This window comes from Perognathus longimembris, chromosome 4 (assembly GCF_023159225.1).
Source record: "Perognathus longimembris pacificus isolate PPM17 chromosome 4, ASM2315922v1, whole genome shotgun sequence".
In the NCBI taxonomy this organism is placed as follows: Eukaryota; Metazoa; Chordata; class Mammalia; order Rodentia; family Heteromyidae; genus Perognathus; species Perognathus longimembris.
Genome location: NC_063164.1, coordinates 76,204,835 through 76,221,997, shown reverse-complemented (window position 1 = coordinate 76,221,997; position 17,163 = coordinate 76,204,835). Strand labels below are relative to the sequence as shown.

At 36.3% G+C, this 17,163-nt stretch overlaps 1 protein-coding gene across 1 annotated transcript in view; it reads left to right on the top strand.

Moving 5' to 3' along the window:
• Positions 1-16,056, top strand: part of Arhgap15 (Rho GTPase activating protein 15) — a 648,882-nt gene extending 632,826 nt beyond the window's left edge. Inside the window, exon 14 of the mRNA XM_048345538.1 lies at positions 15,412-16,056. Within this exon, the coding sequence (XP_048201495.1) occupies positions 15,412-15,595 (184 nt within the window). The 3' untranslated portion in view covers positions 15,596-16,056. The remainder of the gene's footprint in view (positions 1-15,411) is intronic.
• The last annotated feature ends 1,107 nt before the right edge of the window (positions 16,057-17,163 follow it).

Here is a 17,163-nt window from a genome sequence, read left to right as displayed (position 1 = left end):
CTGATAACAAAGCATAAATTCAAAGTGCAAGGGAATTATTCGCAAATCTTCAAGTCTTCCCTTTCACTGGCACTTCTATGATTCAGTACGGCTCACTACTAACTCCCTCAAGTCAGACTTACATGGCACCATTTATCTACATAAACAAGTCAAAAGACAGGGCAGTAGGGCAGGGAAGAAGAATAGTCAAACTATGATATAGCCTCAACAAAGCCTGGAAAACATATAGGAGCTCTGAAGAATCTGAGTCACCTTAGTCATCTCCAGATCCAAAATGACTTGGTCTTTCCACATTGACTGTGATCACTCACTATATATAACCTGTCTCTGAGGGGGTCTTGGAGTGAGGTGACTTTCTTCAGCTGAGGCAAATTCTGAAAAGTTGAATATTTCTATGAACTGAACACTGGCAGCTGGGCCACAATTCATTCTTGAAGATAGATTAGGGTTGGATCTGTCATGTCCACCACAACATAGCCTTTGTGTCACTCAAATCCATTATGTCTATGCATTTAAGAAGCAGCTTACCCAGGACTACAGGCAGTCTTTTCTCTGAGAAAACCTTTGAACTGAAAGCCTTAGAAAGGTGAGTATTGTCTTATTCTTCCACTATCCATTATAGGTTCCCTCTCACTCTCAAGTATGGCCTCTACTGGTCATGCTTGCTGACTTGTCCATCAGGCCTTATAAAAAAAGGGATCAAGATCCTATTTTCCATGTCTTTTCAATCACGGATTCCTATTCTGTTCATGAAAAATCACAACTACAATCAAGTGACAGAGAGCTAGGAGGCCCATGAGAACCATATGGGTGTCCCAGATATTCTTTCCTGTCTCTCCTGTGTAACAGCAACCTTAGCACCCCATTCATTAAGGCCAATTACACTTTCCTAGATGCTGACTCTTGGATTTGACTATTGGTTCTTAAATCTAAGGCTCAAGGAGTCCAAATAGCTATTAAGGCTGTGATGTATCAATCCAACACAAGAATAAAAGCAGAATGGCATCCTTATTAGCCCACTGTTTATTTTGCTCCTGAGAATGTCATGTACTGTTAATTATCTTCATAATTCTCTGTGAACTAGGTCCTCTTGGCTGCCCCTCAGGCCCTTCTGCTTTTTATTAAAATGGCATCTACCTGGTTTCCAGCAATTAAGCCTCATCACCTGACCCCTGATATTTTAGTGTCTTATCACCCCTTGCTGACAGTAAGCCTAGCCTTATCATGGGATTTTCTTCAGCCAACCCTTATTTATAAAGGATCCTATAAACAAATTTCTATAGTACATAGCAACAACTCATAAATTTCACTAGCATTGTTGTTGTATTCACAACCTACATTATTATTTTGTAATGTTCATACATTATACCAGTTAGTCTCAACTATTATAGATACAATATTATAGATATGACAGGTGATATTATATAGCAGTGAGAGTTTTAAGTATGTGTACTCCACCAACCACTTTTGTCATCCAAGGAACAGGAGAATAAGCTCTGAGTAGATCTTCTTATTGGCTCTCTTGCACCACTCCAGATCCATGGATCACAAGTTAATTTCACCAAGAGACTCTAAAACAGAGTATGACATTACATACATGGTGTTTATTGAGGTTCGTCCCCTGAGGAAGAAAGTAGTTGGCAGTAAGACTAGGCAGAGAAAGTCTAACTGGCACATGAACCTGAAAAATCCACATTTAGCCCAACAGGAGTGGGGACATGGAATGTGTCAAAGTTATTCTATGGTGACTAAAGGTGGTCCACTCATTATATTGAGAGTGAAATTAGTCAGTGCCCTTAAAGTTCATTGCAATTGATGGGAACTCAGAAAAAGAGAACAGCCAGAGGCCATTTACTGATCCTATACAGACAGAAAGTCCTTCCTTGAAAGAGCAATCTGAGTGGGGCCCTCCAAAAGCAGTTATAATCACTATCAAATTGATCAGTGTAGCAATAGTCCTTTAGTAGCCTGGACACTAGGAAATTCTTTTAAAAGCCTCAGTATAATGCTTGATAGTAATCTTTAAAAAATTGATGTTTTGTCCTGTCCATAGAGCCTATTACAACAGGTTTGTGTGTGTGTGTATGTGTGTGTGTGAGAGAGAGAGAGAGAGAAAGACAGAGAGACGGAGAGACAGAGACACAGAGAAAGACAGATACAGATAGAAGAGAGACAGAGACGAGACAGACAGACAGACAGAGAGTACTGGTATGCTGGACAATGGAATCATTAAACAGATCAGCATCAGTATTTACAAAGATGTATGTAGAAATGCACAATTCATTCCTCTTCCCAGTTCTGATGACAAAGTTATGACTGTCAAAGCAAAATAAATAATTTCATCTTTGATTAAAGCATTGTATGTGCTTGGAAAGGGTTTGTATTTCTGCATGGATTATGCATTTTACCTAAAACAGAATTTAATAGTGCCATTGTATATGGCCAAAGAAAGTGGTATCTCATTATTGTTCATTTCAAACCATCCATAGGGTGAACCAGATAAAAATTGCAGTCTACTTTAACTCCCTCTTACCAGTTTTATTGACACTGGATATCTGTTGGAGACTCAACACCAGATACAATGTGAGCATAAAAGACATCTTGTAACATTATAGCTTCTTAACAAAATCTCAAGACATATTAGCTTCCCTTATTTCCGCCTTCATGTTCTTGATTTCTCAAAGCAGGTACAAAACTCACGTGTGCAAGAAAGTAATTATTGTGTAACCACCAAGTCATTTTGTATTCCAGGTTCCATGCTTCTGTCTTCTAGATTTGAGAGCAAAGTTATTTCTATTCTGAAAAGCTATATACATCATAAGCATTAGATAGGTCAGGAAAGGCATGTTTATAGAGTATTCCAGAAAATATTTGTTGAACACATAGTATGTTGAGTCAAACACAATTTATGTTTGTATGGGCATAAAACAGATATAATGTAGATGATATACAATAGATTATCCTGTACTAAAGAAAATAATAGGCAAATTAGAGTAATAGAAATTTTCTGCTTTGGATGCTTCTACAGGCTGATGCTTATTCTCTTCTGATTTTCATTCACCAGCCTCAATTTCTTTTTCCACTTCTTTCTTCCTTCCTTCCTTTCATTCTTTATTTCATCTTTCTGTCTTCATGCCAATACTATGGCTTGAACTCAAGGCCTCAACACTGTCCTTAGCACTTTACCACTTGAGCTATAACTCCATTCCAGGCTTTTTGCTGGTTAATCATAGGTAAGAGTCTAGCTTCAAACCTCAGATCCTCAGATTCTCAGATCTCAGATGATCTTTATCAAATCTCGGCCTTTCAAGTAGCTGAGATTACAGGAGTGAGCAACCAGAACTTAGCCTCAATTTCTAATTCCAGGTCCAGATCTCATTCACAGTTCACTTGACACAATGCTCTATGAAGCTATTTAAGGCCATCTTTGCCTAAATTCACTGTTCTATCAGTAATTTCTACTTATCCATGCCTGCTATAATAGGCAGATATATCCTGGCTCTAAATCTATTCCCTAGCACACCAATTAAACCAAAATTGGACTGCTGCTCTCGTTCTATCAGCACTTGGCTTTTGAAACTCAAAAATGCAGTCCCTTGCAATTCAAAATATCTGCCTTTGAAAAATAAAGCCATTTACCTACTTTTATGTTGCATCAGCTTTCACAGTGGGCAAAAAATGTTGTGGGTTGAGTCTCAGGCAAAGGCAAGAAATACAAGGAAGGGTGGGACAGAGACAATAATTATTGTGTTTTATCACACTTTGATATTTGACTTTTCCAGATTATCTATTATCTATATCTTCCACTAATATTTAATAATTTGGTGCATTACTTTGCATGGCTTAATAAATGTTAACCTATGTAAAGCTCTGGACACTCTATATAAAATGTTATTAACACATACAAGTACCTCGAAGTTTTCACTGGTACGATTCTGGAAAGAAGAATAGCGCTTCTACAACTATTTTATTCCTAATACTCCTAACAGGTGAACTACTTCCTAGACTTTTGCTCTAAATGCAGAATGGGATATATGTGTTAGTAGTGGTGTTTCCCAGGGTGAATAGCCAGGATATTGGCATTGCAATGGTTACTGGCATATCAGCAAAGCTCAGAGATCAAAAATTAAGATTTTTGCTAGGCACTGGTGGCTCAGGATTGTAATACAAGCTACTCAGGAAGCCCAGATCTGAGCATCACAGTTGGAAGCCAGGCCAAGCAGGTAAACCAGTGAGTTTCTTATTTCCAGTTAGCCAACAAAAAGCTGAAAGTGGAGCCGTGTGGCTCAACTGGTAGAGTGCTAGCCTTGAGCAATAACTCAGGAACAGTACCCAGGCCCTGAATTCAAACTCCAAGACCAGCACACAAACACACAAATAAAAGACTTCTTTGACTGTTAAGATGGTCAAACATGGGTGGATAAAATCATTTTAAAGTTCAAAAGAAAACACTTAAATGAATCCTAATTGAAATTCTCAGTCATTTTGCCAACAGTAAATTTCCTTTCATAAAGAAGCATCCTATATATTTTAGCATGCTTATTTAAAAAACAAAGAAGAAGAAGAGCTATGACTTAATGATCCAGTGCTAGTTCTCCTGATGTGGTGCCTGGCTAGCAACTTGTGATGGATGCTATCTATCCAGTTTTCCCAAACACACTGGATCAGATTTCTGGGGGTTATGCCCAACATTCTTGTTTTGTTTTTTTTTTTGTTTTTGTTTTTTTTTTTTTTGGCCAGTCCTGGGGCTTGGACTCAGGGCCTGAGCACTGTCCCTGGCTTCTTTTTGCTCAAGGCTAGCACTCTGCCACTTGAGCCACAGCGCCACTTCTGGCCGTTTTCTGTATATGTGGTGCTGGGGAATTGAACCCAGGGCCTCATGTATACGAGGCAAGCACTCTTGCCACTAGGCCATATCCCCAGCCCCCAACATTCTTGTTTTAATACAGCTTTCTAGAACTTCCCATGAGCAGTGAAGTTGGAGAACCTTTCACCTGAGGCAAGGTTTCTCACCTGCAGTACCATCCTCATTTGCAGCAGGATAAATGTTTCCTGTCTGAGGCTCTGTACATGGGAGAATATCTAGCTGCATTCTTTTCTATATCCACTAGGTATCAACAATTCCCCACCTAATACAGTCATGATAATCAGATATTTTCCCAAGTATTGCCAAATGCCTCTAGTGAGGAGATAAGAAATGTGGGCCCACAAAAAAAATGCTCCCACTAGTATGAAAGCTGCCACCTAAGAAAGTACCCCAAGGTTTGAACAAAGAGCGTGTAGGATTTTTTAAATTTACTAATCTTTTTTACTAAATAATAAGAGGATACACTCATTTCCTCTATAAAAGATAATGACTAAAACATGTATGATTCATATATAAGACATGGGAATTTCTCACGTTAGAAATAGAAGATTCTGGGGGGCTGGGGATATAGCCTAGTGGCAAGAGTGCCTGCCTCGGATACACGAGGCCCTAGGTTCGATTCCCCAGCACCACATATACAGAAAACGGCCAGAAGCGGCGCTGTGGCTCAAGTGGCAGAGTGCTAGCCTTGAGCGGGAAGAAGCCAGGGACAGTGCTCAGGCCCTGAGTCCAAGGCCCAGGACTGGCCAAAAAAAAATAAAAAGAAAGAAATAGAAGATTCTGGGTATAAAACATGTATGATTCATATATAAGACATGGAAATTTCTCATGTTAGAAATAGAAGATGCTGGGTATAGAACTGTATAAAGACTATTTCCTAAAATATAGTTAGATTATATTTTATAAACATTGATATTATCTACATATAAGTAGTAGTATTCTGATGTTCAAAACTAACAAATAAATTACCATCACCCTAAAAATCAATTTTTCTTGCCAGTCTCCCCATAGGCCCTCCCAAATATCTCCTACTCCCTTCCCTGGCTAACAGTCATTCTATGCTCTTCTTCCTCCTTTAGTCAGCAAACACATCCTCACCATTGGAACACTGAAACTACTCTTTGCTCCATGGCTTGTTCACCTGAACCTGAACCTACTCAAATATCTGTCTTACAGAGGGTTTCTTAAGCACTCTGTATACTAATATATGCCACTTTCCACCAATCTACTTATTAGAATTATCTGGAGACAATTCAAAAAGGGTAGCTGCCAAGCCCTTTTCATAATAAGTGAACAAGAATCTGAGGGTCAATGGAAGAACCTCTACTCCCCTTCTTCATTTTCCCTGAAGCACTTCAGGGCCTGAAATAAAAATCAATTAATGTTTTCTTGGTTGTGTGCACCTCCTCCCTGGAGATTACAGTTGTCCCTCAGTATCTGTGGAGAATTTGTTCCAGGACCTCCTGCAGATACCCAACTCCACAGATGTTCACATCCCTTATATAAAATGAGACAGTATTTGCATATAACCCACGCCTATCCTCCCATGTAAATCATCTCTAGATTACTTATAATACCTAATATAATGTAAATGCTATGTAAATAGTGGTTGTGTTGTATTGTTTAGGGGAAAATGACAAGGGAAAAAGTTTATATATACTCAGCACAGACATGACTTTTCTCTCAAATATTTCCAATCTGAAATTGGTTGAATCTACAGATGTGAATCCTATGGATCTGGAGGACTGACTAAATAAGCTTCACCTGCACAGGAACTGAATTTTTACACACTATGCTAACATTCAGAATACTGTCCCCCATACAGTAGGTACCTATAGATTTTTAGGAATAAGTAAATTATTACATTGAGTACTGGTTTCAATTTTTTCTAATAGAATCGATCACTTTATAATCAAGGAAAACATTAATGCTGATTTTTAAATCTGCTTTTAAATACTGTGTTACATTTGAAGTACAGTGATTAGCACATAGAAGGTATCCCACAAATGTCAGAGAAATTACATCCCCCTTTCAATTATCTTGTCACTAATATACAGAATACATACTTCAACCAGAAGTAAATCATTAATTTAAACCTACTGGCAAGGAGGTAACAAGTTTGATCAGAAATGTACTCACTGTCTTAGGTACATTACTTTAACAATAATTTTTTTTAATTCTACAGGTTATTTGCTTTTTCTGTTTGAACCCACATATTTTAGTAGACATTCTGAATATTTTAAAGTTATTTTTATCTATTTATGTTTGTATTATCTTTAAGTAATTGTACAAAGGAGTTGCCATTTAACAAAGCAGTTTATAAGTACAATGCCTTTTGAACAATGTAGTTATTTTTAAATATATCTATAATGCCCACTCAACAAAAATGCAAAACAAGCAAATAACTGAGTATTGTTCAATCTCTGCACTGAAATTAGTACAAAGTGGTTCTTTAAATTACGAAAAATTCAGGCCATGTTAGCTATTAAAATGCAATTACTATATAAGTCCCGTTTCCTATAATCTGCTTTAAGAGTGTTATATACATGATTTTAAAGATTATTATAAAGAAAAATATCAGAATATAGCAATGACACCATTAAAGATGCAAGTTATATTCTAATTTAAGAAAATAATAATGATATAATATCTAGGTATATAATTGAAGACTACAAGCCAGGCACTGGTGGCTTATACCTATACTAGCTGAAATCTGAGGATCACAGTTCAAAGCTAACTGCGCGAAGCAGGAAAGTCTGTGAGACTCTTATCTCATACCAGTTTAAGCCAATTGATTTATGGATTGGCTTATGAAATTAGCTGGATCATCTACGAATGATCATCTTGAAACACACTGACATTAAATGCAAAAATGCTTGATATGTGCTCTTCTGATTTTGCTATATTTGCATATCCTCACATACAATCATAACTTTGAGGAAGAAGGTGAAATTTTTCCAATCCTCCAATCTTATAAAAAGGCCAATATAGACAGCAGTATAGTTTGTGCAAATGGAGGGGAGGCAAGCATATGGTTAGCATGGATTTCCCCAAAAATAGTTACAGCACATAAGAAACATAAGTTGAGCATATTGAAATTTTATTCTATTTTTAAAAGCCTCTCATCAGTTAAATGGCCAAAGGCACAATTAACATTTCACATGTAGTGGCTGAGTTATATTTTTGCAAGCCAGGGCTTCCCAAAGTTCACAACATCCACAGATAACAAAAGGAACATTTGTAATAGGCTTCCATAACTTGAAAGTTGTTCTGCAGGCTGTTTTGTGGCTTTCAATGTCCTTCACAAGCCACTATGGTAACAGAAAAAATATAAACTTAAAAGGGATTTTGCATCCACATATCTGTTTAGAGCTGAACTACTATTAAATGCTTTGGTCTTCTTAATTTAGCATTACCTTTTAGTTTCTTTAATAAAGCTGTTTCAGGTTGAGTTGCTGTGATTTTATGCAGCTAAAAATTTCTTTGAGTTAGCAATTCAGCTCATTTTTGAAAATATTTACCCAGCATAAGGCTTTTGTGAGAAGTTTTTTTTTCCTAATATAGGTTCCAACATCTGTAACATTGGATTGGAGAGTGTTTCTAAAATAATCTTAAATTGATGCATCATTGCACCTTCTATTTGGGCCTGACAAAAAGTAGCTCTGGCATTTCTTCTTTTTTTTGGTTGGGGGGGAGGCAGTGAGGGAGGCAGGGGACAGGGGAGTCATGGGACTTGAAATCAGGGAATGGACTCTATTCCTGAACATTTTTGCTCAAGGCTAGTGTTCCACCACTTGTGCCACAGATCCACTTCTAGCCTTTTGGTGGCTAATTGGAGATAAAAGACTCAAAGATCATCTTGACTGGACTGGCTTCAAACCGATTCTCAGATCTTACTCAGCATACTCTGTCGGTAGGATTATGGTTATATTCATTGGCACCCAGCTCATTAATTCTTCTTTTGATGCTATAAATTGTGTACCACTTTCCAGTTCTGGTCAGGAAAATGAATTCTTACTCATTTCAAGAATTTGTAGATTTGAATTTTACTTAAGTGATGTAAAGACTGCTTTTACAATGAATACATTTAAGTGCTAATTCATAAACAAATACATAACACATAATTATGCATTTTGACAGATTGTATTAAACTAGCATTATTAACAAATAGGCTTTCTCAAAAAGCTCGAGTTTGGGATCTTTCTCCTATTGGTCAAGTTTTCACAGGAAGTAAATTCTGAGTTCTCTATATAAACTAGAGTTCGTTATCTTTGTTAACTCCTTGAGAGTTAAATTAATAGTGAATAAACACATATCAGGAAGAATTCCCATATATTGACACAAGATCAAAATGTTTTTGCTCCTTCTTACCAAACCATCGATTCACTGTATAGTCATCCCTCTCCATGCTTTGACCTTATATTTCTCACTCAGATTTGTTGTTTTGGCTTTTGGTCTTTATCATAGAAGATAGATTTTTCTTTCTTTCTACCTTTCTTGTCTCTTCCTTTCTTTCCCTTTCATTCTTTTCTTCACTCTTTCTTTTCTTCCTTTTTGTTTTGATGAAAGCAGATAGAAATACAGTTTACAACTTATAGAACTGTCACAGAGTTTAAAAACTAGTGAAATAAATGGCTATCAGAAGAGTGGAACTACACAGAAATGATCGCAATTTGACTCTTTCTGAGTTAAAAGCTACAGATCTGTAAGTCAGGGAAGTTCAAGACAGTAAAGCCTATGATATTTTCAAAATTAAATACAGCACATAGTAGGCTTCTAGCAAAGCACAATAGAGCAGAAATTCTTACTCTCCATCCCTTAGTGTCACTCAGGAAAAAATACATGACATAGAAGTAAATTAGAAACCCTACTTCATTGTTGGTGGGAATGTAAACTGGTTCAGCCACTCTGGAAAGCAGTATGGAGATTCCTCAGAAGGCTAAACATAGAGCTCCTCTATGACCCAGCAGCCCCACTTTTGGGCATCTACTCAAAAGACGACAAACAAGAACACACTAAAGCCACCAGCACAACTATGTTCATCGCAGCACAATTTGTCATAGCTAAAATATGGAACCAACCCAGATTCCCCTCAGTGGACGAATAGATCAGGAAAATGTGGTACATATACACAATGGAATTTTATGCCTCTATCAGAAAGAATGACATTGCCCCATTCGTAAGGAAATGGAAGATCTTGGAAAAAATTATTTAAGTGAAGTGAGCCAGACCCAAAGAAACATGGACTCTATGGTTTCATTCATAAGGAATAATTAGCACAGGTTTAGGCTAGTCACAGCAAAGGATCACAAGAGCCTAATAGCTATGCTCCTATGAATGCATAAGATGATGCTAAGTGACATGAACTCCGTGTTATGGAAATGAGTATTATATCACTGTTGTAATTACTTTCAACATGCCATGTGAAACTGTAGCTTCTTTGTTGATGATCCTCTTGTATCTCCTTCCTGTGGTTGTACCGTGCTATCATTGTATTTCATCTGAGTACCCTAGATACTGTATATACTGGTATTAGAACTAGGGAAGTGAAAGGGAATATCAAAATTGAGAGACAAACAATAAAAGACAAATGGCTCCAAAAGCAATACTTGCAAAAACCATTTTGTGTAAACCAATTGAACAACTCATGGTGGGAGAGAGAAAGGGATAGAAGGGAGGGGGGATGAGGGAGGAGGTAACAAACAGTACAAGAAATGTACCCAAGACCTAATGTATGAAACTGTAACCTCTCTGTACATCACTTTGACAATAAATAAGCATAAAAAATTAAAAGAAACAAAGTAGCTGATAATTAGAAACAACAAAATATTTAAAATATAATGTGAAATCTTAGAATATCCTTTGTATTAACAACACACATAACAAGTAAAAGTATTTTCACATGTTCAAAAAAGAAGAAGAAGTAAATTAGAGAAAATATATGTAAACAGATAAGCAGGGATATTTTCTGCATGACTTTTCCAATCCTTTAAAATTCTCTTGCAAATCATAAATTTCCAAGGATAAAAGAAAATCACACAATTTTTCCAGAACTTTCACATTTAAATCTCATTTTCCTAATCACATTGCAGAAGCTTATTATGAAGTCTATTAAACTGTGTTTCTTCTAAATCAATTTAGGGAAAGCTGGCCTGGCGGTACTGTGAAACTATCCATCAGAACACAACATGTATAGATTCTGAATCAGAGACTCTCTTCTACCCATAGAATTCAACTGCAGATTAAGCTACTGAAAGCAAAGCAAAACACACTACTTTTGAGAATTTTCCTTCTTAGATATTAGATTTAATAAAAATCATGCAGAGCTTTCTTTCTTTCAGTATGCTATGTTTCTTTTGTACAAGTGTTTTGCTACCTGAAACCCATCAGAAATAATGTCATGTAATGCCCAGCTGATCCTTACTGGAAACAGAGTAAACATATTATCTGTAATAGGAAGGTAGAAAAAATAGATACAAATTAGTAATTTTGCAAGATAGTATTGTATACATATTATGGTAATTGTAATTCTAATAGAGTAGAGAATACATAAGTTCACAGTAGAGTAGTAAAGATTGTAACATTAATACATTCCCATGATGCCTCCACTTGGAGATTCTCTTTGCTAGAAATATCTATATACATAGTCCATTGGGTTAAAGTATCATCTAATTTAAACATTCACATGAAAATATATTTTCTTCCCAACATAAGTCATTTAGTTAGTTGAATAGTTGGGTAATCTTTATGTTAAATTGGTATTCATCTCCAGCATCTTTGTAACCTAAAGATTTATTTGTTGACATACTAACTACTGTTGCATTGATATTTAAAAAACTAGCAACCAGTGTTTAACACACATACACACACATACACACATACACACACACACACACACATACACACACAAAGGAAGATCCCACATATTTTATTATAAACTTGCTATCTTAAGTTACTTAGAAAAAAATTCCAAAATGCTATGAAAATTTAATGTGCAGTAATGAAAATATAATAAAAATATAAAACTATGTGGTATTCTGAAATTTTTGCATAAAACAAGTTGATTTTAGAATACTCACACATTATAGTCACAACCAAATAGAAAATATCCAGAAAAAGGGGCATGAAGGGTACAGGTTTGATGTTAAATGAGCATTCCAGATTTAGACATGCATTAAACAAAGTAAGCATCTATTCACAAGAAATCTAAGAAACATGCATTGTCAGAAATTCACATCCACCTCCATGTTCCACCATTAAGACATCAAACCTTTCTTCAATAATGGCCCAGCAAACATTTCCAGCTTCTCACTCTTCCTTTGTTTTCTCACTCAAGTTTCCCCCTCTAGATTTGAAATCTAAGACTGAGCCTTTTGCTGAGTAGAATTTATATTTAGAATTCTTGGGAAACAGAAATAAAATGTCTAGCCCCATTCCTTCCTTCTTTCTCTCTTCTCAAACCTATATCTTACTAGCTGTGCTTGAACCCACTATAAAGTTGAGTTCCTCCTCCACATACCTGAGTTCCTCTGGTGTTATAAATGCTTCTTTCTACCCCATAACCTCCAGAAAGCTTGACTGGCCCAATAGAAGCCATTTAACAATCACATTTTTACTATACCCTAGTGATTCAACTTACCTTCTCCACAGACCAAAGAGCTCTGGTCGATTTATATCTTTGCTACCAATGAACAAAGTTGTTAATTTCCCTCTACTGGCCCTCAATTGATTGGTTACATTATCTCTCCTATATTTTCCTTTTAACAATTTTTGTTGTACTGGAATCATTGAAGTTGCTGTCCTAAAATGGTATTAAAGATAAAAACTTTTCAGGTCACTGATGGCTCACACCTGTAATCCTTGCTACTGAGGAGGCTGAGATCTGAGGATCGCAGTTCAAAACCAGCTCAGCCAGGAAAGTCTGTAAGACTCTTAGCTCTAAATAATAACAAAAAAATCAAAATTGATGCTGTGACTCAAGTGGTAGAGTGCTAACCTTGAGCAAAAGAGCTCAGTGACAGAAGTCAGACTGCGAGTTCAAGCCCCAAAACCAGAAAAAAATAAAAATTAAAAAAATAGAAAATTATTTTGTGTGTACAGTGAATCTCACTAATGGCTTTTATGACACACTCGTCAGAGAGAGGCTCTAGAGAGATGTTAAAGGAGGTAACCTCACATGCTGAAGGGAAGAAAATACCCATTTCATTTGCCCCTATTAGAGGTAGAAGAATACTTCAATCATTTTAAATGACAGATTTTTTTATACTTATTTATTGTCAAAGTGATGTACAGAGAGGTTACAGTTTCATACATTAGGTCTTGGGTACTTGTTAGGTCTTGTACTGTTTTTTACCTCTTCCCTCATTCCCCCCTCCCCTCTCTTCTTTTCCCTCTCCCTCCATGAGTTGTTCAGTTGTTTTACACCAAATGGTTTTCCAAGTATTGCTTTTATATTCCAAAGTAAACATTAAATTTGAAGCCACTGATAACTTAGTAATAGTCTAAAAATATGAGACCATCTTCCAGAAATGTAGTCATGCCAACAGTTCTCACAGGTACAAATTACTTTCTACTTAAAGCATAAGAAAAATGAAAATGTGAGGCAGAATACCTTGAACAGTTAGTCCAAATGAATCAGTTTGCCCCCAATAAATCTACCAGAGCCTGTCTGCCAATTGCAAATGCACAGTCAGGAAAATGAAATTTCTGGCTCTCTTATGCTGATACTTCCAATGGAGGATGCTGGAATCAAATTCCTTAAGCTAAAACTTCAGCTCTCTGACATCAACCACTTTGCCACTCTATGTCTCAGTCTTCTACTTTGTAAAATCAACTTGATAATAGAAACTATCACCTGTGATTTTGAAACGGCACAATGAAATTGCTTAGAACAATAGTTGATTTATATAATTATTGCTTCAAAACAAATAAAATATGTCTTAATGGTCACACTACCTGACATAAGCTTTGGCTATGCCAAGTATAAGCCAGTGCACAAGTAACTCAGTGGAAAGTTATGGCTGTAGTCATCTCAGAGAATTGTGATTGCAAAAGGAATAAAGTGAGTCTTCCTGCAGCCTTTGATTTTGAGCTAGGTAGATCCTCATAGTACAGATGAAGAGAGTCATCTAACGTCCAACCAAATCAACCATTTTCCAGATTGAGCTCTGAGACCAAAGAACCTACAATGTTCCATACTCCTACCTCCTTTAGGTCAGGCTGTCTGGTAGAGTGCAAAGTGTTGTTTTCCTTATCCTTCCATATGCCATTTTCATTTCCTTCATATCATTGAAACCTCACATTTCTGAATTATGGTCTAAACCAAGTATCAGCTATAAGAACAATCTCTATTAAGCTGAGCACCAGTGGCTCACATCTGTAATCCTAACTACTCAGGAAGCTGAGATCTGAGAATTACAGTTTGAAGCCAGCCTCAATGGGTAAATCTGTGAGAATTTTATCTCCAAATCGCTACCAAAATACCAGAAGTGAAACAGTGGCTTAAGTGGTAGAGTGCTAGCCTTGAGCTGAGAAGCTGAAGGACAGTATCTAGGCCCTGAGTTCAAACCTCAGGCCACCACAAAAATTAATAAATAAATGAAAAGGATTGATCACTATTTTTCAGGTGTTGATTTTTCGGAGAAGTCTGTACTTTTTAAACTGTGTTTTATTTATTATCTTTAAATAGGTGTAAAAACAGGTTGCCATTTAACAAAGCAGTTTATTATACAATTTATCTTAGTCAATGTCAAAATTAAAGTCAACATTTTCACCCATCCTTCCCCTAACCCATCCATTTCCTCACTCTTCTAAGAGTCATGTGTTAAACAAACAAGGCAGTATGCTTAATAAAAGCACATCCCTATGTTCCATTAGAATTCCAGCTTTGAAATAGTCTTTATATAAGCTGACACTTCTTCCATTGCAATAGGCCTTTTTTTCCTTTGCAAATACTATGATATTTTAAATTTTATTGCCACACAAGCCAAATTGCCCAAATAAGTGAAGAAACTTAGAATTATGTCATACACCTAAATATCTCAGAATCCTCTATATTTGCTTGGGGCACTTCACTCACTCTAATCACTAAAACTTTTCATGTTACCAAGTGTTTATGTCTACTTTCCATTATTCATTATGTATATATTGCTCTATTAATCTGAGGTAATTGCTTATGCATTTTGTACATATCTCACCTGAATCATCCATTGACTATAAGCATTCCAGAGGCTGAATCTTATTAATTTCATGAAAAAAAAACTGCTCTGTACTATTATTTGCTCATTGCTATTAATTCCCTCATTTCACAAATATTTAGTGATAAACCATGATGTCCGAGTATAATGAGGATTTAAATGTGAACAAGGTGATGTGTTTATTGGTCCTGTTTCCATGTGGTAAAACATGAAGGGTAGAAGACTTGGTAGTGGTGAACATTGTTTACATGGAGGAAATAAAAGAATAACTCCTAAGTAGCCACAATTTCCCATCAAACTCCAATATAATATTTTTTCTTCTCTTTTCTCCTCTTTTTCTCTCCATAGGATAGTGGCCAAAGCCTCCAAGAACCTTATGTCCACACAAAGCTTAGGGATTGTCTTTGGCCCTACGCTTTTGAGAGCTGAAAATGAAATGGGAAATATGGCTATACACATGGTATACCAAAACCAGATAGCAGAGCTCATGCTGAGTGAGTACAATACAATCTTCGGCTCAGAGGAAGACTGACAGAAAAGACAAGTTACTGAATATGTTCACATCTGTCTTGATGCCTAATATTTTTACATTTCTGTAAACATATTTCTGAAGTATTTTTTTCTTTTCAAGCGACAGATGCCTCATTTTGTGAAAACTTAGCGATGATTTGTGTTTAAGTTCCAAACATTTGAATAAAATAATTGACAATATTTGCCTATATGTGTTCTACATTAACCCCTTGAGCACAGTAACTGCTAGCACTTGGAGAATCACGTCCTGTCTGTCTCACACTCTTAGACGTTGTGCAGAGGAGATGTGTGGTTGTACACAGATGTACAAATGTGAACAGGTGACTGTGGCTGAGAGTGTAGATATGCAAACACAAACCTGTGCCTTCTACTCCACATACTTCACCCATGTTCCACATGGCAGACCCCAAACAGGTGGGATGGCAGAAGCTAAAAATTTTTAAATAAAATGATGAAGATCAAGTTCAAAGCCAAAACAGAGATATTTCAGTCCTCAAGAATATGGGGGAGAGAGGAGGGGGGTGAGAGGAAGTGGGAGAAAATGAGGTAGGGAGTAACTGTTCAACAAGAAATGTACTTATTACCTTACCTATGTAACTGTAACCCATTTGTACATCACTTTTACAAAAAATAAAATATTACTTTTTAAAAAATTGATTCCAGTTACTTCTAGAGCAGTATGTGGTAAAATTTATAAACGCTACATGCCAAATAGCAATTTTTCTGAACTTAAATGAAAACTCAAAACATTGTCCATTATGTTGTTTATGTGAGTATTCTTTGTGGTTCTATAAACATACCACCTCATAAATTGGAAGCAAAATTAGTACCTTGCTATTATCATCTTCATTTTAGGTAGGAATGGCATGAGAGTTCTTTTTTTATGCTAACTTCCCTTCTGAGTATTTATCAATTGTATCTTCTTCTTCTCTAGATATGTCATTTTATATAAAATTATACTATTATTCTGAGGATACTTTATTAGTGAATTACATTAAATCAACCTAAAAATTGCTCCTAAAAGTTTTTTCCCCTTCATGACTGAAAGATTACTTGATCAGACTTGAATTGCTTTAGCCATTTGCAGACTAGTTTCAGTTGTGATATGTAAACCAAAGGATAACTCTCTAGACTATCAAACATTGGTGTGTTTTTTTGAAAAGTCTGTTCTAGCTGAAAACATCTTATGCCTTGTTTTATGAAAGTATTCAGCTGATAAAAATGTAGACTTATGTTTGACAGCCCTTTAATCAAATTCAAATGCAATAAATAAAACTAATCCAGTGTGATAAAGAGTAAGTCCAGTTATCGATTTGTTCATAAAATGAAAAATAAAGCAAGTAAATACAACGCGTGAAACAGCAATCCAAGAGCAAATACTCAGAGTAGTAATGAGCTTAGAAGCGTAGGCAGTCTGTATGGATGGAGAATTAAGAAAGTCTGCTCAAGAGATAGTCAGATGTGCATGTAACTCCAGCTGCCACAGGGCTGCCAGAGGAAAGATGGGCTTGCTGATACTTCTTGAACGTCTTTATTTTAGTGAGGGTGCCAATACATGGACTTGTGTCC